Source organism: Protopterus annectens, chromosome 1.part0 (genome assembly GCF_019279795.1).
Source record: "Protopterus annectens isolate FY-2018-M chromosome 1.part0, PAN1.0, whole genome shotgun sequence".
Classification (NCBI taxonomy): Eukaryota; Metazoa; Chordata; order Ceratodontiformes; family Protopteridae; genus Protopterus; species Protopterus annectens.
Genome location: NC_056725.1, coordinates 859,839,277 through 859,865,487, shown reverse-complemented (window position 1 = coordinate 859,865,487; position 26,211 = coordinate 859,839,277). Strand labels below are relative to the sequence as shown.

The following is a 26,211-nucleotide window of genomic DNA, read 5'->3' as shown; positions in this document are numbered from 1 at the left end:
TTCCCCCACCCTGCCCTCCGTATTGGTGTTTTCTTTTTATACTTGGTGGCTTTGCAGTTGCCCGCCCCTACTGTATATTTGATCTGTGACATTCCTCCCAGTCTAGTGTGTTTAGCTCATTCTACCTAATACGGAGAGAGAGAGAAAAAAAAATGTTTTTTGCACTTTATTCATCTGCTTACTGTGTTTGTGTTTCTTCCTACTTAATTATTTATTTTTCTCTTGCTGCCTGTTCTTAAAAGTACTTAATAGCATTTATTCTGCTGCATTTAGTACTGCTTGTTAGTAGCCGATTAAATTGTAACTGTTATTCTAAGCCTTTGGATTACGCACTTGGGCTTTCGACCAGCTGTTTCACATTAGGAAGGTTTGTGATCTGCACTGTTGTGGCAGGACAGGAAGCTTACATCATTCTGAGTTGGGAGTTGCTGATTGAAGGCTTAGTGTCTGTTCTAAAGTGTATTAGTTATGGTTTAAGCACTTGGGCTTTGGGCCAGTTTTTTTATATTAAGAAGGTGTGATCTGCACTCTTGTGGGAGGCTGGATTCTGCCCTTCTGAGCTGGGAATTTCTGGTCACAGGCTTATTGTGCCTGCGTATTTGAACTGTTTCTTTCTGAAAATGGTGCGCCTTCTTGCTGCAGCATACACCAGATTCAGGCCTACTGAATCTAGCTTTGTTTGTATAACTTGAGCACTGACCCAGGCCATCTTTTTTTTTGGAGAAGGTTCCCCTGCACCCTAGTAGCAGGAGTGTGCAGTTAGAAATTGTCTGTTTGAAGACTGCTGGAGCAGGGCTCAGTTTTGAGCTTTTTTCTGTTTAATTGGGTAACTTGTTTAAATCAGTTGTTCGTTTTCTATTGTTTTATATATACATATAAATAAATTGCATTCTATTCATCTGCTTTTACTGTATTTGTGTTTCTTCCTACTTTATTACTAGTGGCATTGACTACAGCTCTGATCTGAGATCTATAACAATAAGTATCCTTTTCTGTGCATTTAAAGAGTTTTTTGATTGTATCTGCTTTATTTTCTGATAAAAAACAAAAAAGTATACTTGTTTCCCGCCTTTCTAAGCTAGTATAGTCCAGTTTTCAGGTTAAGTGCTGAATTCAGGGCTGTGTTACAAATCTCTGTTCACTTGTGAGAGAGGGGAGCTTTGAGCAGCCTATCTGTCCCTGGAGGAGTGGTTTCAGCCCAGAAATTAGTAGTTTATTGGCCATTTTGGGCTAATTTCTATCTCTTTCATTTCTCTGCTATAAATAACCACATATGCCTGGTTTTGCACGCCAGGCAGCGCTGGTTAGGCAGGGTATAATTATTCCCGGCTCCACAAAGTCTCCTCTTCAATTTTTCCCTTGGAACTAGACAATTTCAACTTAAACACTCAAGCCATTCATTTCTCAGCCCAGAACTTGCTGAAAACTCATAGCAAGTACTTATAAACCCTAGCACTAGACCCTCCTATACTGTACAGAAGGACAAGGCTCTCTATTCAACCTTACCAGCCATTCAGTAAAACAGTTCACAGTACATATCCAGGCATGTCCAAAGGGCAGTTTCAGGCGTACTCTCCAATCCAACTGGTAAATCTGGGCATTTTGAGGCAATGTTACAACTGCCTCATGTACACAGACAACCCTCTCCTCCTACCAACAAACACTAATACATGTGAGAGATGCAATTATACAGCCAAACTGGAGGCTAATCTCTCTCAACCCAAGGCTGGATCAGACAGTCAAGAGGAGAAAGGGAAATACTTGCATCAAACCACCAGTCTCACATAGACGCATTAAACCACCACCGGCAAAAAACACACATAAATACACGAAAACATACTCGGAGGCTCTAAATAAAAATCTGCAAAAGCAACAGAGACCTCCAAAGCAGACATCCAAAGAACCTCCAGCCCCCCAACACAAATCATGAAACACATACTTCACAAAACCAGTGTGCCATGCAATCACAGCCCTTAAGGCAAAATAACATACCCAACATACTAGTAATAGGTGACTCTATAGTCAGGCACACTGACGTCCCACTCATTAGGCTGAATAAGGAGAAGGTTACTGTTAGCTGCCTGTCAGGTGCCAGGATCCGCCACATAACACAAGCACTCAGGTCACTCCAGAACAAGTACAAATATGACTCTGTCATCGTCCATGTTGGTGTGAATGACCTGAGCCATACCTCCCTGGACTACATGAAAAGAGACATGGAAGAGCTCTCTGATCTTGTACCCAGGCCGGTATGACCCTGACCCTGAGTAGCATCCTGCCCTCACCAAGAATGATACCACAGTATAAAGAAAAAAATGTCAGTTTCAAAAATTGGCTAAGTTTCTGGTGTCATTCAAAGGGGATCCAGTGTCTGTCCACCTGGGATGACATGCTTGACAAGCCACGCTGCTTCGCTAGAGACGGCTTGCACCTGTCACCCTTAGGATTTCGAATACTGGCCAAGGCTCTTGCCACCCCCATAGTGCCTTTTTTAGGCAAGGCTCAAAAGACAAACCCACCACCATAAATAGCACAAGTAACAAAAAACTGAGGGTAATGCTACTCAATGCCAGACGTCTAAACCTCAAAATGCACGTATTCGAGGCACTCCTCAGTATGGAGAAAATCGATATATGTGCAGTAACAGAAACCTGGTTTAAGGCTCCAGAGAGCACCCCAGCACTACCAGGCTACAACTCATACCATACATGTCGGCTACAGAACCCGGACCGAAATACAAAAGGTGGGGGCGTATCCGTATTCATCAAGGATACCCACACCTCCAGATTAGTGGCACAGCACGATGCTTCAGAGATCATCCACGTGCAACTAACAACAGTCAAAGCTGCAATTCAAATTGTAGCTTGCTACAGATCACTCACCATGTCCCAGGACCCCCATTCCGCATTTCTGGAAACACTGGGAAATATAAAGGTCCTACCAAACACCCTAATATTGGGTGATTTCAATTACCCAAACATTAATTGGGAGAAATACTCAAGTACTAACTCCCTTGCCCAACATTTCCTAGAATTTATAAACTCAGACGCCCTGGATCAACTGGTCAACACTCCCACCAGAGGTGACAACATATTAGACCTGGTCATCACCAACATGGACGACTGGTGCTTCACGCTGGAGGGCAACCCCTCACTGGTTAGATCTGACCATAAACAAATCACTTTGGCTATCCATATTCCGCCCCAACCCCTGGACAAGGAAACCACCGTGAAAAACTTTTCAAAGGCAAACTTCACGTTACCTAAGACCGAGGTTGAAAGTTTCAAAGCCCCCGTGCTAAAGGATAACATTGTCCAAGCTGCAAAATCCTTTACTAATGCAGTCAACGGGCACCTACAAGAATGCATGGATCGTGCAATCCCAAGCAAAACCAAGACGCACTCCTCCAAGAAAAGGAAACCAGTCTGGTGGACTCCTGTCATAAACAAGCTATACAATAGAAGGAGGAAACTAGTACAGAAAAGAGTAAAATCCCAAGAAGGGAAGACATCCCTGATCAGTATCAGCAGGAAACTATGATCCCTCATAAAATCATCCAAGGCGAGTTTCGAAAGAAAAATTGCCAAGGACTCCAAAGGTAAGCACAAGGCATTCTTTAGCTATGTCAAGAATATAAGTGGCAATGCTCAGATCTGCTTAGAGTTGGTGCAGAATTGTACAAAATACACTGAACCGACTGATATTGCCAACATCGTGGCAGACAAGTTCAGCGCAAACTTCACCCCTCTCTCACCCCCAAAAGGGCACATAACCATACCAGAAGAATGCAGAGCTCCTGAAATCACAGACACTCAGGTTAAAACAGCCCTCTCCAAAGCCAAAAACACAGCATCAGTGGGACCAGACTGAGTCCCAGGCTGTGTCCTACACGAGCTCAAAGATGAACTAACCCCTCACCTAAACACACTGTTCAAACTCAGCCTCTCCACAGGTTATGTACCCATAGAGTGGCGCACAGCAACGGCTATTCTGCTCCACAAAGGTGGAGCCACAACAGACCCTGGGAACTATCGCCGTATAAGCCTGACTAGCTTGGTCTGCAAGGCTATGGAGCGCATCATCATGGAACTCATTAACAGAGACATTGAGAACCTCCAAACACTGGACCCTACCCAGTTCGGCTTTAAGGGTAGATCATGCCTCCTAAAACTGGTGGACTTCTTTGAGACAGTTACCAAGGCTATAGATGAGGGAAAGGTGGCACACACAGCCTACCTAGACCTCGCAAAGGCCTTTGACACCATTCCTCATTCTGGTATTATAGACAAGCTCACCAGCCTGAACATAAACCCCTATGTCACAAGATGGGTTGCCAGCTGGCTCACAAACAGAACCCACATGGTAAGAGTTGCGGGAGCTAGGTCTGACTCTAAACCGGTTACAAGTGGCATTCCCCAGGGCTCAGTCCTAGGACCCCTCCTGTTCAGCATATACTTCTCAGAGGTACAGACAAGCACAGGAGTACTGTGGCTGACCAAGTTCGCAGACGACTGAAAAGTAGGGGCTATAATTGACTCTCCGGCTGACACAGACATCCTCCAAAAGGGTCTCACTGAGACGGACATCCGGTGTCAAAATCATGGCCTCAAGCTAAATGCCAAAAAGTGCATAGTCACCCCCTTTGGAAAACACAAAGTACCCACGAACTACGACATAGGTGGTAGTCCCCCAAATATGGAAGACGTAATAAGGGATCTGGGGACCCAAGTAGATAGTAAACTCTCCTTTGATAATCACATTGCCAAAGTGGTTAGAAAATCCTTCTACATGGTACACCTTATCACAAAAGGATTCTCATCCAGATCAAAAGAGGTCATTGTGCCCCTCTACTCATCGCTCATCACACCCATCATAGAGTACAACACCCCATTTGGGATGCATCTTACAAGACACCTGCAACAGCTGGAAAGACCACACAAGTACCTCACCAAGAGGATCATTGGCCTCAAACAGAAGCCCTATGCAGCTCGACTGAAGAAACTCCAGCTGTACTCAGTTGCATACCGCCTACTCAGAGGTGATCTTTGCCTTACATACAAGGCCATGTCCAACCCAGAACTGATCGACATGCTCCACCTAAAGAAAGGCTTATCCTCTCGAGCCACACGCTCTAGGGATCTAAACCTCACCGCAGCAATAAATAGGACGTGCTGGAGGGATTGATTCCTGTCACAGAGACTTCCCATGCTTTGGAACAAGATTCCAATCTACATTAGGCAGAGCTCCTTGCTAACACTCTTCAAGAGAAACCTTGACGAGTGGATAGGAAAAAGAAAGTTTACCCCAGGGATCACTTCAGTGTGGCTCTGCTGGACAGAGGGACAGGGAACTAAACTAAGGGGGTGGCAAAAGCCAACATATTCTGGCTAGGCTTTTAAATGCCTTTGGGCAGATAGCCTAGTACCTACCTATGAACCCATGAATGAAAATGACAACATCAGATAAATAAGTTATTTACCCACCATAATGTTGCATCTGTGTTGTCCATTTTCATTCTTCTTCAACTTCTCTTCCGCCAACATTCCTTCATATTTAACTTTTGGAAGGATTGAAATATGCTGAAGGAACCAATGATGTTGAGCTGTGTATCTCGCCTTCGTTTCTTGCTTGTTGGGATCGGAGCTGATCCTCGGCTCTGACTCGGCCATCTTCAATAGCTCGAAAGCTGTTTACTGGCTCGAGGCAACCCCTTATCCCATGATGCCTAGCGCTAGCTTACCCAGATCTCGTTTGCCGCTTCAGCTGCAAGGTGTCGTTTCTACTGGCTCAGGCTTGTATACGTTTTAATTTTAGCTGTTTTTGTCAGATTAGTACTTTTTAGGGAGTTTATTGTTATTTTTGTTGTAATCTATAACTCGTGGGGTTAAGTTCAGTTTTTTTGTGTAGTCTTTCCCTTAGAACTCGTTTAAACTAGATTTCTCCCCCTCCCCCACCCCTATCTCTTATTGTAGGTTAACGGTTCGTTTAGGCTTTTCCTTATATCTGTGTTAGGTAGTCGTTTAAGTTAGAGGCTTCCTATCTTAAAAAAAAAAAAAAAATTTTTTTTCACCCTTAGCTGTAGTGTACTGTGTGTTCTTGTTTTTAGTGTTAGTACTGTTTTGTTATCACTGTTTGGTGTGTGGGACAATAAATCAGTGTTGTACCTTGACAACTTTTTCTGGTCATGTCCAAAGAATCCAAGGTGTCTGGATTCAAGAAGTGTGACTCATGCTGTCAGAAAATGTCTCTGACAGATGGGCACACTTCTTGCATCTATTGCTTAGGTGCAGTGCACCTGCAGGACACTTGTTCTATCTGTCATGCATTTAGCCCAAGAGTTGTGCAGGAGCGCAAAAATAAGCTTATTCTGAGGGGTCTTCTTAAGCCCCAGGATTCACCGGCCAAGGCTCAGCCTGTGAAATCTCCTAAACCGGCCAGATCGTTGGCTCCCAGCTCGGAGCAGTCATTGGTCCAAACCTTACCTACTACTTCGGTTCTGGCCAGAACCGAGGAGACTATATCTCCCCGTCGGCTCCACCTGTATGTTCAGAGCCGTTGCGGAGCCAAAAGTGGCCGAGGTCCCCTTCTCTAGAGTCCATTTATTTGGCTCCTCAGTCTCCCCTACTGCAGAGTGACCGCAGTCACAGATCTTCCCACTCCTCTCGGTCCTCTAGGCTCTCGGATCACGACGTGGAGAGAGTGGTTAGTAGGTTGTTGAAGTCGCAGGCACTTGCCAAGATGTTGTCCAGCCCTCCTCAACAGGTGTCGGCTCCGTCCACTTCTATCGATATTACTCCTCCGACTCCATTGAGTTCGGAGCCGGAATTTGTTGGTGTTCGAGTTGTGGAACCGTCAGCTCCGATAATGATTTCTCCTTCGGTTCCGTTGTCAGCTCTGATCACTTCGATGGTACCGTCCGTCGAGGGATCTGGGCACCAAGACTCCCTCGTCGGCTCCGTGGGGGCAAGTGGCATCTGATCCTTGTCCGACCCCGTTCTCCTTCTCGGAGCATCGGCGCAGGTGAGCTCGTCTCCTACATCGGCCTCGGATCCGTCTCCCTCTGTGTGGAGGAGGATTCCGATTTCCTCGGAACCGGTGCCTTCTCTGCATCGTGGCAGAGATGCCTTCGATGTCATGAGGAGTGTGCTGGCCTCTGAGTCAGCCCCACGTTCGACCCCACCGGCTCCGTCCCCTGTAGTGCCTGCGTCAACCTCTGCCCCTCCTCCAGACCCCAAGCGTGGGGAACCGGCACTCCAGGGCACCCCATTGGGTGTTTCTTCATTTTCCAAGGCCTCCCCTGATCACTCAGAGGAACCCCCTCGGAAGAAGAAGTGCAAGAGGAAGCACATTGACTCCCCTGAGTCTGTCACTTCGGATACGGATTTGGATGAATCGGAAGTGTCCCCGAGATCCCCCTCTGAAGATGTTTCCTTTTCGGACATCCTAGAAATGCTTAAGCAGAGGGGGAACTGGAATTCCCTAGCCTCTACCGAGGACGAATCAGTATTCCTGGATGCGTTTAATTCCCGACCTTCCACCTCCTGGGTTTCTTCGCCTTTCGATCCACTCATGTCAGTAGTGGCCCGAAGGGCTTGGTCAACCTCGGATACAGTGGAACCAACCCCGAGGAGACCCGGCAAATTTATCACCACACCCCTGGATAAGCAGTTCCTTATTAAGGGTGTTCCTGTGGATGCCATGGTGGTAGCAGCAGCCACTAAGAAGGAGTTAGCGGAAACTTCTTCGTCTGTCCATCCTCCTGACAAGGAGTCCAGGACCATGGATAGATACGGGAAGCGGATGTTTGCTTCAGCGACCTTTTCCATGAGGTCACTGAATTACTTATGCCATTTTACCCGGCTTCAGAGGGATCTCCTGAAAGAACTCGGAGATACCCTTCAGGATCCATCAGCTGAAGGGGCTCAAGCTAAAGTGGCCTCTCAGCTGGCGACCCTTAATTCTGTAGTCAACTCCTCCATGAGGCTCATTTCCTATGCAGCCGATGGTGCGAGTAGAGCCGCAGGTATAGGCATGGCCCATAGGAGACATGCATGGATGCGGCTGTGTAATTTTGCGGAACCCTTTAGAGCGTCGTTCACCAACACTCCCTTTGATGGTTCCTTTCTCTTTGGACCACAGGTGAAAGACACTCTGAATAGGAGTGAGCAGGAAGGCAAGACTCTCTCTGCTGTGGGAGTCTGTTTTTCCACTCCTTCCAGACCATACCCCAAGGGTCAGAAGAGTGGAAAAATGTGGTTTCGGAAATCCCAGGGAGCCTCACCTGACACACGTAGTGATTTTTCCTCCAGGGGCAGAGGAGGAAACAACAACAGACGCTGCCCTCGTGGCAGAGGGGGTCCACAGAACCAGGGCAGCAGAGAATCCTTCTCTGAGAAGCCCTTCCAGCATCCCTGAAGGGTTCCCCGGCTGCCCGCCTCTGGAGGCAGTCGGGGGAAGACTTTCACTGTACCCAAAAGCCTGGCAAAACCTAACGCAAGACAAGTGGGTACACTCAATCATATCCGGAGGTTACAGAATTCCCTTCTTTCAACCCCCTTTACCGTCAAGCAAGTCCCTTCCAGATGTCCCACCCAATCTGAGGGACCAAGCAGTCATAGAAATTTCAAAACTGATAGAAAAAAGAGTCATCCAGGAAGTCCCGGCAGACCAACACAGATCCGGAACTTACTCAAGGTTCTTTTTGGTACCAAAAAAGGCAGCGGACTGGAGACTGATTTTGGATCTCAGCAGACTAAACAAGTCTGTTCAAAGAACAAAGTTTTGGATGGTCACGCTACAGTCCATTCTACCCTTTCTGGGTCAGGACAATTGGATGTGCTCCATAGATCTCCAGGATGCATACTATCACATCAAAATGGACAGGCGCTCCAGGAGGTTCCTTCGCTTCCGGCTGGGAGCCAGTCATTACCAGTTCAGAGCTCTGCCCTTTGGTGTCACCACAGCCCCCAGGGTGTTCACCAAATGTATGGCAGTGGTCACGGCTCACCTGAGGTGTCGAGGATTCCAGGTGTTTCCATATCTAGATGACTGGCTCCTTACTGCTACTACCAGGCATCAACTCCTTCAAGCCAGGGACTATACAATTTCAATTTGCTTCCAGCTAGGCATTACTATAAATTTTGAAAAATCTGCCTTGTTGCCCTGTCAATCTGTTACCTATATAGGAACAGACTTAGATACAAGGAGTATGTCTGCAAGGCTACCGCCAGACAGGGTGTCCACAATTTGCCAGCAAGTTCAAATCCTCGTGCAATGCAAAAGGGTACAAGTCAGATACGTCCTTCAAACTCTGGGTTCTATGGCAGTGACAATTCTTCTGATACCTCTAGCCCGCTTTCACATGAGAATCTTTCAGTGGCTTCTGTTCACACAGTGGTCCTTTCAACAGCTCCCCATGTCTCACATGATTATGATTACAGAAACATGCAAAAGACACCTTTCTTGGTGGATGGTCTCCCCACTAGTGTCTCAGGGCAGACCATTCATCCAGCCCCCTCCGGTTGCCACAGTGACCATGGATGCCTCACTGATAGGGTAGGGGGGGGCATTATCAGGGCAGGACAGTCCAAGGCACTTGGCAGCCTCACGAGTACCATCTGCACATAAACGTCTTAGAAATGAAAGCCGTGCTCCTAGTGTTGCAAGCTCTTCAGGATTCTCTCCCTTCTGGGACCATTGCAATTCAAACGGACAACATGTCAGTGATGTGGTACATCAACAAGCAGGGCGGAACCAGGTCCTACCCCCTATGTCGAGAAGCCCTCAGACTCTGGCAGTGGGCAATCTCCTCCCAACGATTTCTGATTGCGACGCACATCCCTGGGACGTCCAGCGTCATTGTGGACAGGCTCAGCAGAGCTATTCTCATGCCTTACGAGTGGTCACTGAATCAGGTAGTTGCGGATCTGATCTTCTGCAAGTGGGGACAGCCTTGCTGCAATCTTTTTGCCACCCCCTTCAACAGCAAAAGCAGCAACTACTTCTCCCTTCTTCCGCTTCCTGGTCACTCTCCCCGAGACGCTCTAGTCCATGATTGGCCTCAGGGACTTCTTTATGCCTTCCCTCCGTTTCCTGTCATATCCAAACTCATACAGAAAGCTACTCCATTGGTTTTCAAAATGATCCTCATTGCCCCCTACTGGCCTCGACAGATATGGTTTCCATTCCTGCACCGTTACCTTCTCGGGCAGCCCTGGACTTTGGATCCTATTCCAGATCTGCTGATTCATCAATCAGGAGAGCTGCATCAATCCCTCCAAACACTCCAGCTCACAGCTTGGTTGATCCACTTCCAACCCTAGCCAGGCTTCCCAGCATTTCCCCGGCCATTCGTGAGATTATTGTCTCCTCTCACAAGTCCGCTACCAGGAAGACTTATGCTAGCAAATGGAAACGCTTCTCTTGTTGGGCAGAGGCTAGGAATATAGATCCCTTTTCGGCCCCAGTTCATGAAATCTTGGCGTTCCTAGCAGAACTTCTTCATTCTGGGTCCGCTTCTGCTACAGTCAGGGTTCAACTGGAGGCCATCTCTAACTTTCATGTTGGGTTTTCTAATGTAAATATTATGTCTCATAAGCTGTGTAAAGCTTTTCGCAGAGGGGCCATTCTCCTTAGGCCCCCAGTGAGAGATCCCCCTCCTCCTTGGGACCTTAATTTGGTACTACCTTCCTTGATTATGCCTCCTTTTGAACCGGTATCATCCTGCTCCATTACGTTTCTGTCTTGGAAAACTCTTTCTGGTAGCTATTACTTCAGCCAGACGTGTCTCTGAACTTCAGGCACTAAGCATTCGTCCTCCGTACTTAGTTTTTCATAAGGACAGGGTTGCTGTCAGGACTAATCCCTCCTTCCTTCCGAAAGTCTGCTCAGAATATAATCTAAACCAATCTATAGACCTCCCTGTGTTTTTCCCTAATCACACCAACAAGGCGGAATACAAATTACACCAATTGGATGTTCATAGACAATTGCGTTTTACCTGCATAAAACGAAGGATATAAGGAAGTTGGACCAACTTTTTCTTTCCTATGTTAGGGGCAGACAAGGTCTCCCAGTTTCCAAAGTGACCTCATCCAGGTGGTGGTCTCACATCATTACCTTCATCTATCAACTAAGAAACAAAGAGTTGTCTTATCAAACCGAAAGGTCATTCTACTAGGGCTTTGGCCACCTCTGTAGCCTTTCAGTCTAGGTTGCCCATGGACTCTATCTGTGCCACTGCTACATGGGCAAATCCTCATACCTTTATTTCTCATTACAAGTTGGATTTGGTCTCCAGGAGTAGAGCTAACTTTGGTTCCACTGTTCTGAAGAGTCTGTTCCAATGAGCCACCCAGGATCGTAGGTGCTAGGGACGCTGTCTCAACAAGCAAGAAACGAAGGCGAGATAGACAACTTAACATAAAGAAGTTATGTACCTACCATAACATTCCATGTTAGTTGTCTTCATCTCGCCTTCTTTCTTCCGTCTCCCCCCCCCCTCCATCCCCCTGTTCTGTTGGACCGAGAAGAGTTCAGATTTCACTGGCTGAGTGTTCTCTGGGTTGTTTCCTCTACTGACTTAGAGTATATGACAGGTATGCTCAATTTTATGCTTGGAAGGGTTCATTAGATAGCTATAGCTAGTTAGCTATTTCAAACGAGATCTGGGTAAGTTAGTGCTAGGCATCATGGGATAAGGGGTAGCCTCAAGCCAGTAAACAGCTCTCGAGCTATTGAAGATGGCCGAGTCTGAGCCGAGGATCGGCTCCGATCCCAACAAGCAAGAAGGAAGGCGAGATGAAGACAACTAACATGGAACGTTATGGTAGGTACATAACTTCTTTTCCTTTATATGAGCCCCAGATGCTGTCCTCTATTTATTACATTATGCTTTCAGGTTTAAGGGGCAACAAACAAGATCTGAGGTTTGTTAGGTGTATGGGGCATTATGAGTAAGGGAGGAGTTTGAGAGTTTCACTATTCCACTAGCATTTGAGGAAGAATGAAAGTGGATAACACAGATGGAATGTTATGGTGAGTACATAACTTATTTTATATAATAAAAACAGAAGAATGTTAGAAATGGGCATGAAAATCTGGAAATTGTGGCTGTATGGCAAGAACTAAAACTAGGTATAAGTGGTTTAACATTTTTAAGGAATGAGACTAAGCAGGTGAGTAGACCAGATAGACTATTGATAGACAAGGTTACAATGGGAGACATAGCAGGAGTGTATTATGTGACCATGCTGTAGTCAGTATGGAATGGGAGGAAGTTGACACTTATAAGACAGGATGGAACTGGAACCCTGGCCAGTGGCAGAAATTGAAAAATGTAGAATGGATGCAACAGATGGTCAAAGTGGTCCTAAATCTAAGCAAACAGAAGGAGCTAAAAGTCAGAATAAGGGAATGGGATATAATAAAAGCAGGTTGGAGGGGATGATTGGTAGGAAATAATTGGGAGAGGAAAAGAAAAAAAGTAAAGAATGAAGAGAATAGAGAAACAGTTGTTGACACCAGAAAGTAGAAATGAGGAGGGGGTACCTAACAAGTATGCCCCCCTGTCACCAGGATTATTCTCAATGGTAATCAGATGCTTGGTGCTGTAAATTAAAGATCTGTGGGAGGAAACATGAAAGCAAGTGTAATAAAAGTAATATCTTCTTGCTTGCAGGTGACCTGTATGGTAACATTAGACGATGTAGAAAAACTCCCTCAGATTTTGCAAATGTTCAGAGCATTTGGGTGTGAAGCAAAATTTGAATATCCTCCAGAAAAGTGAATAGCAATAAGAATATGAAATAAGAAGGATGTGACAGTGTAACAAAGAAACACAGGGAGTAGAGAAATATTTGGACTTGAAGGCTTTCTAGGAACTAGAAAAGGTCAGAATGAAAAACTGAGAGGAAATGAGGAAGAGGGTGGACATAATAATAGATAATGGATAAGTGGATGGGAGAAGTTTATACATTAGAGGGAAGGATTGGTCTTGTGAGATGCATGATTTTACCATATGCAATTTATAGAGCGAGACATGTACATATAAAACCCCACAGAGGATTCCTTGCAAAAATTCATTGAGCAGAGGCTGGCAGGCAGGATTAGAAAGGAAGGAAAAGGAGAAAATATTAAGAGTTTGGGAAATTACACAGTAAGAGGATAGGGAAAATAAGCAATAATTTGGAAGACAGAACATCCCAGATGGCAATGGAGAGATTGAGGAAGGCATGGATAAAAGAGTCAGTGGAGTGGGAAGAAGACTTTATCTGGAAAAAAAGTATTTGTTACAATGAGATTCTTGAATAATGTGGGTCTAGTTGGAGATGTTTATTACAGATTAGTGCACAGATGATACAGAACTCCAGGAAGAATATAAAAAGAGAGATGGACTCAGATATCTTACTGCTGGTGGTGTGATATGGCAAATGCATAACAAATGCATATGAGGAAAATAAATGGGAAATGCAAGGAGAATCTGGAATGAGATTTTTCAGGGGTCAATTCCAGATTTATGGTGATTCTGTCTATTTGGGGCTGTGACCACAAGTAATAAATGCTCTAAAGTAGAAATTTGGGAAACACAGCTACCAGTAAGGGAAGTTTGGAAGAAAACGGAGCATGGAAAGAAGGAAACAGTGGAATACACAACAGTGTGGCTGAATAAGGTGGGAATAGGGAAAAGAGAATGGATAGAAAAACTATTTAAGAACTGCAAGATGAGATAGGGGATCACAACAGAAAAGGACACAGAATAAAATTGTGAAAGGAAAATGGTAATGATAATAAACATGAGAATAGCTAATGGATAAGATGTAGACAAGGGAAACAATAGAAGATAAAATAAATTGAATGTCAGTAGTTAGAAAGAAGAGTTTGAAAAGCGGAGGGAGATTTGGAAAGGGTGTAAATGAAGTTAAAAGTAAGAGTAATGAAGAAGGCTGTCTTCTTAAATGATCCAGTAGAAATTATGTTATTAATGCAATATTTATCATGATATTGTGAGTTACATTATTATTTCAGTAAAGACCAGTTGGCAATGGTTAAGGTTGGAACCACACAACCAAACTAGAAAAATGCTGCTGTATCCAAAACCAAGGAAACAGGAACAGCCCAAAGGATAATATAAATTGTTCAATAAACAGCTCCGTATAAAACAAAAAATAAGGATTAAGTGCTTTCGTGTGGAACCTCTCATACTTCCTCAGAATCAAATAGCATGTCAAATTCACATTTTAAATAACCCTCCTTAAAAGTCACATGATCTTATCCAGCAAATCAACAATAAAAGAACAACCCATTAAAAAAGGAAATAGCACTAAACGATTGAATAGTGTTAACTGTGATGCCAAAAATACAGGATTCAAATCCAGTTATAATTGTAAAATATAGGATTTAAGCTGAAACACACTACCACTGGATATGTGATCATTAAGTCGGGGGGGGGGCTGTGGCATTTAATCTTAATCACCAATGCAGTTCTCGTTCTTTAACAAGATCTTCCCATGGCCCTCCCCTAGGGGTTTAACGATGTAATCCAAACCAAAAAAAAAAAGAAAAAATTGTTCAGGATGTTTTGCAACATGTTTTGCCAGCAAATTGTTCATGTTTTTCTTCCTAATATTTAAAAGCTGCTCATATATACATTCTTTCAACTTTCTTTGGACCTTGCCCACATAAAAGCCATTGCATTTCTGACACTTAGCCAAATAAATGATCCCCTGAATGTTACAGTTACAGTAAAAGGTGGTTTTAATGTTAACATCAACTATTACAGAAGCAGCAACTAAAATGTGCTTGCATTGGGTACAAAAACCACGTTTCACAATACCATGTATTTTGTTACTGGTTTCCACTCCTATGTGAGCTTCATATTCAAAAATGTTCTTTGTTGATCTTCCCATCCGGTAAACTGTTTGAGGCTTCTCGCCCACCTAATCTACAAGTCCATTGAAACAGGAAAAGACAAACTACTTTTTACATAACACTTCCCTAATACATCTGTGTCGTGAAGAATAATCAACAGTAAAAGACAAATTATGGTCTTTTACTGCCTTGGTGGTACCTTCAAATAAATCTTTAACTGCATTAAAGGAGGTTTTAAGCAGTGGTATAATAACCCCCTTTTTTGTGCAGTATTATTGCTGACTAACAAGGCCACATGCATTGGGTAACCACGTGCAATATCTGCTAAAATGTAACCCTCACATCCAAACAATTAATAGTTGAATGGTGGAATGAATGAGTAAACCTTAAACAGGTGTTGTGGCATTTAGATAAGCTATGAAGGGCTTAGTCTCCCTACAAGGTCTATCCCAAAAAATAAAAATATTGTCCAAATAACACACACATAATTTGCAGGGGGCAGTTTTTAACTTATTAAACAAAAAATTTTTCTCCCACTGGACAAGGACGATATTGGCAAAACTGGGGGCATAAGATGCCTCCACTGCCACATCTTTCATCTGTTGAAAATATTTCCCTTCCAAAAGTAGCACAATTTCCAAGAATGTAGATCATTCTGTGTGTACAACTTTAAGAACCTTTCTAAGGGCTTGCACAAGTGTATAAATACTGAGCATGTGCAAGCCTGACTGCCATTTTGTAGTAAGCTGTTGAAATGCAAGCATGTATGTCTGTGTAGTCTGTCTGTTAATCAGTTTGTTTATATTTTGTAAAGCTGCTATCCATCCTGATGTGTTTTGTATGTAATGAAGCATATAAACGAACAACCCCGCCTGTTCGCCATCTGTATTAGAGAGAGAGAGAGAGAGATGAGCGACAATGAATACATCCAAAGTGTTAATCTTATTGTCATCAAAAGTAGTGGTTCAAACAGAAAGTCATGAAACCACTCCAAACCAGCGGAGTGGGTTATAACATTAAACAGTTCCACAACATCTACAGTAAGGAATAAATAATCATCAAAATAGTCCAAATCTTTAAGTTTAAGTAAAAAAATCCCAGTAATTATGATATAAATAGGTGAAAGATTCCAAGTCTAAGGTCAGTGTATTGGGCTAAGGGATGGGTTTTTGACTTCCTAGCATTAACCATGGGCCTCATCGGTGGGTCAATTATACTTCAGTATTTCGAAGATGGAAGACACCACAGGAAACTTAAGGCGCAAATAATCAAATAGTTCGGGTCTAATCTGATCCTGATCTACTATATCCCTCAGTAAAGAATCAAGCCTCTTACAGGCAATGTGGATAGTATTAAGCGATAGTTCCTCATAAAATTGCCATCCAAGACATGCACATTTGTTTTGTTAAGCTAATTTTGTTCATAATAACAATTCCTCCCCCTTTATCAGGTTGTATTACCCTTAAACTTCTTTCATGGACAAGCTCCAACAATAACAAAATTCCGTGTCCGTTAAATTTCATTGCCCTCTGTGATGCAAATTATGTCACCACAAAGACCTAAAATCATTTTCACAAAGTTTCTGAAACACGAGTAAGCGTAAAGCAAGGGGGGGGGGGGTGTTGAAAGTGCTGCTGCTGTGAAATAAATTAGGTACAAAATTGATCTTGTTGTCATTAAAAACAATTCTAAAATTCAATTTCCTGATAAAAATATCATGATAAATTAAAAGTTTGTCTATTTTTAAATGACAGTAAGGAACAAATATATAGCCTGTGATAAGCTAATTGGAGTACTCATGGCCCAGGCAGTTAGTTGTATAATTATAAAGTTTGAAACCCTCTGTTGTGTTTAAAATTACTTGAGGCCCAAGTTCATTGACAGTCAAAGATACATCAAATTCAGTTAAATCTAATACTTCCTCTGGTTGTATGTAGTTCTCCGATTGTCCTGTCTTGTACCTCCATTATTTTGCCTTTTCCACTGGTTTTGGGCATACCTGTGCAAAGATGGGGGATCCTGCTGCTGGTCCCTCAGAGTCTATAGTTTCTCCAATCTCCTGAATAGGCAGTTCTCTAAAGGGGGAATCCTCTTCATCAATGGTTTCTTCATGCTCTAAAATTAAATCCTCATCTCTGCTTGAACTTCGACCAGAAGTGATATAATTAGAGGCCAGAAGTTTTGGATAGGCATGCCCTTCCATGTATTTAGTCTTAACTCTTTCCATCGTCCTTTCTTTCCTCTTTTGAATTTCAGAAAAAATTCTGTTAATTTTAGTAAAAATATTTTGGTAATGGTGTAAGTTTTTATCAAACAACAAATTTTGGTAATAAGCTTGTCCATTTTATTCGCTTCTATAATCATCTCGTCTATCATTTTCTATTTGTGCTTCAGTGCCAATTCAAGAAGCTTACAGCCTTCCTTGTCAGAAAAATCAAGAAGCTCTTTGTGAAGTGCAGAACCAGGTATTAACCCTGTAGGATATTTCCAGGACTGTAACCCTCTAGGGACGCTTCTAACTTTAAGGCATTCTCTAAAATACACGTTTTCTAGCTGCAGCTTACAGCGCTTGAATAATGTACCCTCAAACTTATCCATCAAATGTGTCAAAGAATGTCTTTCTGTCTAATCAGCACTAAATAAATCACCAAAATTGTTCAACTACTGTGAAAGCTTTTTGACCTCCTGTTTCCTATCCTGATGGCTCTAGATGATTTGGTCATGCTGACTAATGTCATCATGTGGGCATATGTATTTGATGGTGGTAAGTGGGTTGAGGACCCAGCCTCCTCCAGTGACCTGTGCTAATGGAAAGGGTGTTTGTGCTCTTATTAGCCAGTTTGTGCCTGCCATAAAGCCAAGCAGCCCTGTGTCAATAAGCTACAGTCTAGTTGCCCAGCCTGGTTTACATTGATAGCTGTGTTGAGTGAAAGCTGGACGTAAAACCAGTCGACCTGTTGAACATGAGCTGAGAATTGCTACATTTAATGTAGGTTCACTGACAGGATGCAGCTTGGAAGTGGATAACATGATTGTACTGAGGAGGCTGGACATCCTGAGTATCCAAGAGACAAGATGGAAGGGCAGTGCAGTGAAGTCACTTGGCTTGGAATCCAGAGTATACTACTCAGAAGGAGGACAGCCTAGAAATTATGTGGGAATTGTGGTGAGAGAGAGGCCTCAGAAGGCAGTGAGGGATGTCATCGGAATTAGTGACAGACACATGGCAGTCAGACTACAGTGTAATGATAGGGCAGTATTTCATAAGCTCAGCCAGTGCCCCACAACAGGGCTGTGATGATGAGGAAAGGATTGCATTCATCCAGCACTTGCAGGACCAACTAGATGGGGACTTGAATGCACATATCAGGACAGACAGAACAGGATATGAGGATTACCTGGGGCCACATGGGTGGGGCAACAGAAATAAAGAAGGAGAGGCCATTCTAGACTTCTCTCTAGCAAATGGCTTGATTGTAAACAACATGTCGTTCAGCAAGAGAGACAGTCACAAGATCACATACAAGAGTGACCAACATGCAACTCAGGTAGACTTCCTCCTAGTAAGGTAGAGTCAATGACTGCAATGTTATCCCCAGTGAAACAGTCAGCCCTCAGCATAAATCACTGGTTGCCACCAAGTCAGCTGCAGGCAGTGGTCAGACAAAGCTCTAATGTCAACAGAGTCCAAGCAGAAGACCTGGAAGTTGACTGGAGAGAAAGTATGACAGTTCAAGGAATTACTCAAGGCTCTAGCACCCCAAGAAGAGGAGGAAATAGGTGGAGTTGAAGAAGAATGGCAGCGCCTCAAAACAGCATGTGTGAGGACTACAGAACCGATATGTGTCCGAGCCAGGTATGGAAATAAGGTACATAAGGAAAGCTGGTAGTGGAACTCAAAGTTGAGGTAGTCATCAAAAGAATGAAGGAGTGCAGGAAAAAGTGGGGGATAGAAAAGACTGACCAGGCTGGGAAGGAATACTGTCTGACTAACAAAGAAGCTAAGAAAGGAGTTGCAATACCTAAAACAGGGCATCAGAGGCAGTCTACCAGCTTCTTGAAAATGACTTATTAGGTGGCACAAAAAGACTATATCGGGTTGCAAAGCAAAGACAGAAAGATAAAGAAGATAGCCAGACACCCTTCAAAAGGGATGCCAGCAACAACTTACTCACCAGTCCACAGGACATCAAAGGCAGATGGAAGGAGTATTTCCAGATGCTTCTGAATGAAGGAAACCCCACAGAAGTTGGACTGCCACAGACACAACCTTCGATGAGAGAAGAAGAGCAGCCCACCCTCAAAGAAGTAAGAATAGCACTAAGGAAAATGAAGTCAGGGAAAACAGCAAACTCAGATGAGGTTGCAACAGATATGATAAAGATACTGGGTGAGATAGGGGATTAGTGGCTCCTGAGGGTGCTCATAACAGTGTGGAGAGAAAGGCATATCCCAGATGATTAGAGAATAAGCATACTAGTGCCAGTGTACAAGAACAAAGGGGATATCCACAACTGTAGGCAGTACAGAGGTCTCAAATTCCAGTCTCATTGCATGAAAGTTCTGGAGAGGGTGATTGATAAACGGATATGCAGAGTAGTAGAATGTAAGATGGGAAATGAGCAGTTTGGATTCAGATCAAGATGTAATACAGCTGACCCGGTGTTTGCAGTGAGACAGATGGTTGAGAAGATAGAGATGAAGAAATAGTCCAACTGGGCATTCCTAGACTTGGAGAAAGCATATGATAAGGTCCCAAGAAAGCTGTTTGGGTGGTACTAAGTCCCAGAAACATTGATAGAATCAGTAGAATCAGTGCAGGCTATGTACAAGGACCCAATGACTCAAGTATGAACAGTGTTCGGTCTCACAGAGAGGTTCTTAGGGGGAGTGGGTGTGCACCAAGGTTCAACTCTGAGTCCACTGCTGTTCATACTGGTGATGGACTACATTAGCAAACAGGTCGGAGGGGGATAGATCAACAAAGTTGCTGTATGCAAACAATGTGGCGTTACAGGCAGACTATGAGCAAGAACTTCAGCAAAAGATAGGGGAATGAAATTCAAAGCTAAAAGCACATGGGATGAAATGGCACAGATAAGACAGATAATAGCAGCAAATTGGGGAAAAGAAGAAAAAAGAAGCTGAGTATTGAGATAGAAGGGAAGATGTTGGAACAGGTTAATAGCTTCAAGTATCTGGGAGGGGTGATTGAGGAAAAGGAAAGTCTGAATGAAGAGGTGAAAGCTAGAATCAGAGGGGCTGCATCCAGCTAGCATAGAGTATCATGTGTATGACAGAAGAATGCCAAGGAAGCTGAAAAATAAGGTGTACAAGACAGTGGTGTAACCAGTACTGCTGTATGGTACAGAAACTTAGGCAGTAAAGGCAGAGGAAATGAAGACTGAGGTGATGAAAATGAAGTGCCTGAGAAGGGTGGGAGGATGCACACTGTGGGACAAATGAAGAAATGAGGAATAATAGCAGAAGCCATAACAGCTCCAGTTGCAGAAGAGGTCAAAAGGAACAGATTACTGTGGTTAGGACACATGTGCAGAAAAGCAGAAGACAATCTGGTGAAGAAGATTGAGACGGACAGGAAGAATTAAGAGAAAATGATGACATCTACCAAAGAGGTGGATGGATAGTGTGAAAGAAGATCTGTGGCAGTCAGGAATGAGTGTCAAAGAAGTTAGTAGTGTGGCATTGAATCGAGAGAGATTGCGACAGTTAACACAATACCCCAACCCCATGTAGAAAATGGGAAAAGGGGGGCTGATGATGATGAGGAGGAGGAGGAGCATTATTGTAGTATACTCGTACCAATAAATTCCTTATATGTGACTACTTACTTTCTGTGTTATGATAGATTATTCTACAGAATTCATCCTTGTGACAGGGATGATTGTCCAAAATGTTTCCAGTTTACTTACAAATCTATTTTAATGTGTTTGATGAAAGAAACTTCTGTAAATGGCTTTGTTTGTAGCAATGTTTTTGGCATTATCACAGCTAGTAATTAATTAAAAGGATATTGTTTACTTCTTGTTGACCATCTTGGTCATTCATTGTCATATATGCATGTTCATTTAAGCATAATACCATATTGGCTAAATAATCATGAAGCTGCTCCAATATTTTCTCCTAATTTCAAAACGTAGCTTGCCTGTTTCACACACACACACACACACACACACACACACACACACACACACACACACACACACACACACACTCTGCACATACAGGTAGGGACAATTTAGATGATCCCCATTAAGTGGGGAATGTATGCAGATGGAAAAGACCCAAACCAGTAACCAGTGATGTGGAAAACTCACTGGAACTGTTGAGGAAGAGTCAGAGAGGGGAGATTTGGAGAGGCAAAGGGAACATATATGCTGTCATAAATATGAAATGACCAGATGTAAGTAAAATATAAGGTGTTGCAGAATGTGATCCCTCTGGAAAATGGAATGGTAAATTAACCATATCAGTTGTTTTGGGGTGAGTCTACATGTTGCCTTTGGTATTTATGCTCTGTTGCTTCTCCATTACAGCAACTATTTAAAAGGTTAAATGTTTCTAACCCCTTGCCTGTACCTTAACTCTCAGCCTTTGTGGCACTGTATCTGTGGTGGGTTAAGAGAGAATGACTCCCTTTGCAGCCATTTATTGACTGGTCTTTTTCCAGAAAGAATTGTGGTCAGCAGGTAAAGGAACCATTATTTTGTATCTGTAGTCTTGGAAAATTGAGTTCCAGTCACTTTTGGGGATGTACAACTGTCAAGTTTTACCATTTCTGATTCTGGACATTCACTGGATCACTTCCAATGGCCGTGCAATGTTTATAAAACCAATGATAAACTCCCTGGTGATTGTTGTGAAAGTTGTTGTGGCTAGTTGGCCTAGATGAAGTTGTGGCCTTCCTTGTATCCTTGTATTTGAAGCATCATGCCTTGCACCTGCCTCCTCCTGATTCCTACAACCCTTCTTTGTACCCTCTTTTTGTACCCTCTTTGCTTATAGAGATCCTCGATTTTTAAACCTTTGAATTAGTTGTGAACATATCAGTTTAGTTGTTTAAGTGGTGATGAATGGGGATTTGGGATGTTATTGGCTATGTGTGGAGCTGAAACTTTGTGCAACAACAAATTGTATGTTGTGAAACACAACCATGTCTCTCACTCTCAAATTGTATTCCATCGAAGTCACTCCACCTCATCCAAAAATCATCCAATCATCCTATCATTATCATCCGGGCCTATCATACCATGTTCATCCTTGTATTTTACAAAAACAAAATAAACTAGACTCAGTACCAGTACCCCTCCACACTAACCAAGACTCATCAAAGATGCATTCCCAAATATCATTTTCTCTGAAAAAAAAGTATTTCTAGTGCCATAGATTATCTTGGACTTAGAGCATAGCCATAAAAAGACAAACATAATATGGGGCAAAAGCCCCCATAGCCGCATGGCCCCATAATAATTGCCAATAACAAATTGTTTTTATAGTAAAAAACATTGCAAGTAAGGACATATCTAGCCATGTCGACCAAGAATTCATTAAATGTGGAACCATCTATGTACATCATTCTAGATATGGATAATATAATAAGTGTCTGTGTCTTGTAATCATCCCAATTCATCACTAGCAACTGCAACTTCTTTGTCTTTGTCTGCTGCCACCTTTGTCTGCTGTCATTCAGTTTTGGTAGAAATTGGTTGTTATATGCGGCTTATTATGTGCCTTATTATATATATATCCCAATAGTTTTATATACCCTTGGCATGCCTATTACTGGCCTTGGGATTTATATGGTTATGAATTTTAGGTTCATAGGTTCATATTTAGTTCATAGGTTCATACTGCCCTTGCAGGAGCCTGTTTAAAGCTTAAGCAACTTTCCCTTGTGGACTCAAACTATCCCTCCTTGATGTTTATATTGTACCATACCTTAACATTAACCATTAGGTACCATCTTACCCCTTTCCCCCATTCTTGATGGAGAGCCTTAGCTAATATGTCCTTACTTGCAATGTTTTTTACTATTAACTATAAAAACAAATTAAATTTAATGCGGGCCGGCTGGGGGGCTCTTTTGCCCCCCCCATATATGCCGACCTTTTATGGCTTATGTCGAAACCAAGTTAATCATGATGGCACTAGAAATACTTTTTTTCAGAAATGGATATTTGAGGCGATATCTTGATGATATCTGGTTACTATTATTAAATAAAAGTGGTTGGCATGATATTTTAAATAGGAGTGCATATATATTTAACAGGCAGAAAATACTTGGAGTTTGATACACTGGATGTACAACTGTGACATATGTCAGGTAAGTCTTTTCTAGTATTGTATTGTATGCAGTATTGGGGCCACTTTGGTTTTTGTATAGATGTAAACTTTAATCTTTTTCTCTCTTTCTACCACCACGAGTGGCTTTAATTAACTAGAATCATTGCAAAAATTCACTAATTTCCTAGTAAAAAAAAAACAAGCTACCTTTAAATCTGTGATTCAGCATGCTAGAGACAGCTTAAATGTTAACAGTATTTATCTCTGTTACAGAATGTTCCTTTAATTTTTGCAGGATATGTTGATGCTTCTGGATTTAATTGGAGCTTCAAATCCAGTCTTTGGAAGTTACTTCCAGAATACAGCCCGATGGCTTACTAGGCTGCAGATGATTGGTAAGAAATTGAAAAGCAGAACAAACACTGCAGTTCCAGAAATTGCAGAAAGACTACTGGATCTGGTATAGAAGAGGTCTATTACATATAACTAATAAGACTGTAGCCTATGACATGATTTAACACAACTAGCAATATATTCCCAAGCTTGTGATCCACCCCTGTCTTACTCATGATACCTTCTACTTCCCATACATCTCCTTTTATTTTCTACTGTTCAGCTCTAGCACAGAAAGAAGTGACTGCAAAAACAGGCTTATTCTCTTTAGTTGATTGAAAGAAAATATTACTAACGGGACTGTTTTTCCAGGATTTTTTTTTTTACTTTTGAATACAAGCTTGTGCCCTTTTTACTTCATATTGCATTCAGTAATACTGAATGGAACTACCTTGGTGTCTGAACAGATGTAAACTTGAGGTTTTTTTTTCCTTGCATCTCAGACAGTTTGCCTCTAGGAGACAGATTCCTGCAGTTGAGATACACTCTTGGTGCAGTTATTATTTTGGTTTAGATCACAGCACTTTTAAATACCATGTCTAGATCATAGCACTTTTATGTACCGTATCCGCATATAATTTAATAATGCCACTTATAAGACATGATTTTTTTCTCTTGACTAAGAACCTAGAGTCCCCATGACATGTTTGAAGTGCAGAAGCACCCTGGTTTGGACCTAGTGTCTGGTTCCTTAAATCATCTTTTAAAATCCTTTCTTTGTCCAGAAAAGATTTTGTTTTATTTCAATCCACTATTCAAAGCAGACATCGTTCATCTATATTTAAAATGTCCAAAGCTGAGAAAGAAAGCATTTCATTGTTAAGATATCTCTTGGTCTAGTAAGCAAAAGAATGAAACCTGATAATCATGAGGGGGACAAATGTAAATTGCCCACTGTCATAGTAGTTGAGTCTACCAGTGGAGAGCATTCTATAGTGGAGAATGAACCTATTTTTTTTTTCTATGAACTATGAACTGTCTTTGCAGAGATATGTAGCCTTACCAAGTATAGTTTGGGTAGGTTGGTTGTTTCCATTAAATGTCTAGAAAATAAAACTTCTTCTATCATATGTACTTTGAACCCCAAGAAATTGGGGCTCAAAGGGTTCAGCCCAACTTTCACCTGCCTAGACCACTGCCTTTATGCCAGTGTCTTGAGGAACATCAGTGCCACTCGCCTCAGCCTTTACCACATGTCGGCTATACCCCTTTCACTTCACTGACACAACTCCAAGCCAGGCAGATATAATTTCAACAGGTGCTGCTATACCTGGCATCTGGATAGCAGATGTCAGCCATAGTGACATAGGCATTTCCTAAGTTAACCTACAGGAGCCAATGTTATCTATGCTGGGCCAAACAGTGTCAGCTCTCCAGCACCTCTGCACCATAAGCTGGTGAGGCCAGCATCAGCTGTGCAGATATCAGTCCATCCAGTGCTGGCTGTCCAGGTACTAGTACTTCCATTGCAGACTATGCAGGTGCAAAGGCATCTGCCACATGCCTTGCTGATGTTGGTGCAGCAGGAGCCAATACTGCTACTGCCCACAACTGCTGATCACAGACACCAGGTCTACCTTTCCAGATGTAGACCCAAATGCCATCCATAATTAAGCAATTCATAGGTTAGCCTTCACTTTATATGAGAGCAGTTTACTAGAACCTTACTTGTTTTGTGAACTTTACCTCTGTAACCAGCACAGCAGTTAGCCACTTGGTTACTGTGCTATCCTTCAAACGAATAACAGGAAGGCTCCACTGATGAACAGTAGTGTCCACAAATTTATTGAAGAGCTTTTCGTTCAAGTACCATACAGAACTTCATCAGAATAAAAATATTTAAAGTACAAAGCTTCTTTTATAACTATTCAAACTTGTTATGTGATGTATTTTTGACCTATAATCAAGCTCAGCTTCTTAATTGCATTTAAATGCTTAAGTTAGACTTAACCCTATACATTCTGAATCTTTCTTGCATTTCCTTGTTCTTAAAGAATCTTATAAATAAGTTCACTGGTTTAAAAATGTGCTACTTTAAAATAACAAAGTGTGCACACATTTGCACAAGAACAGTAACAACATATAAAACAACATACATTCCTTGTTAAAATGTGCCTTAAAAACTAAAGTTTGATCTGTTTATCTTAACAAGTTTTTAAGTTTTAATAAACAGGTGATAGAGCAAGCTTCATTCAAGCCTAAGTAAGTAAAGGCATTCAGTTTGATTTGCCATATCAGCTCTAATTTCTCTAACAACAAAGAAAAAGGACCCCCTCTGTTACCAGGTTCAACTTGGTCAATACCTGTAAATATAAAACTCTGGTTCTCAAATTCTACTATGTGCTTAGCCAGAGCATTTTCTGTTCTAGCCCTATTGATGCTGTATATATGTTCATATAGCTGCTCTTTTAATTTCCTATCGTCTTCCCGACATAAAATGCTGGGCATTGTTGGCATTGGGCTAAATAAACTACCAATTTAGAATTTCAGTTAAGTTTCTTGTTTAACTTATATTTTTGTTGTCTAACCATGAATGTTTGACCCACGTCTGTGTGTTTACAGTTGGGACAACACTCACATCTGAACATCCCTTGTAGCCTTAAAAGAGGCTATCCAGATTCTTTTCTTGTGTTCTAGTAGGCATTT

The 26,211-nt window shown here is 42.4% G+C and overlaps 1 protein-coding gene across 1 annotated transcript in view; it reads left to right on the top strand.

Annotated features, from left to right (window-relative positions):
- The window catches only part of QPCT (glutaminyl-peptide cyclotransferase), a 1,088,038-nt gene that overhangs the window by 781,827 nt on the left and 280,000 nt on the right, over positions 1-26,211 (top strand). Inside the window, exon 5 of the mRNA XM_044063686.1 lies at positions 23,468-23,567. Coding sequence (XP_043919621.1) covers positions 23,468-23,567 — 100 coding nt within the window. The remainder of the gene's footprint in view (positions 1-23,467; positions 23,568-26,211) is intronic.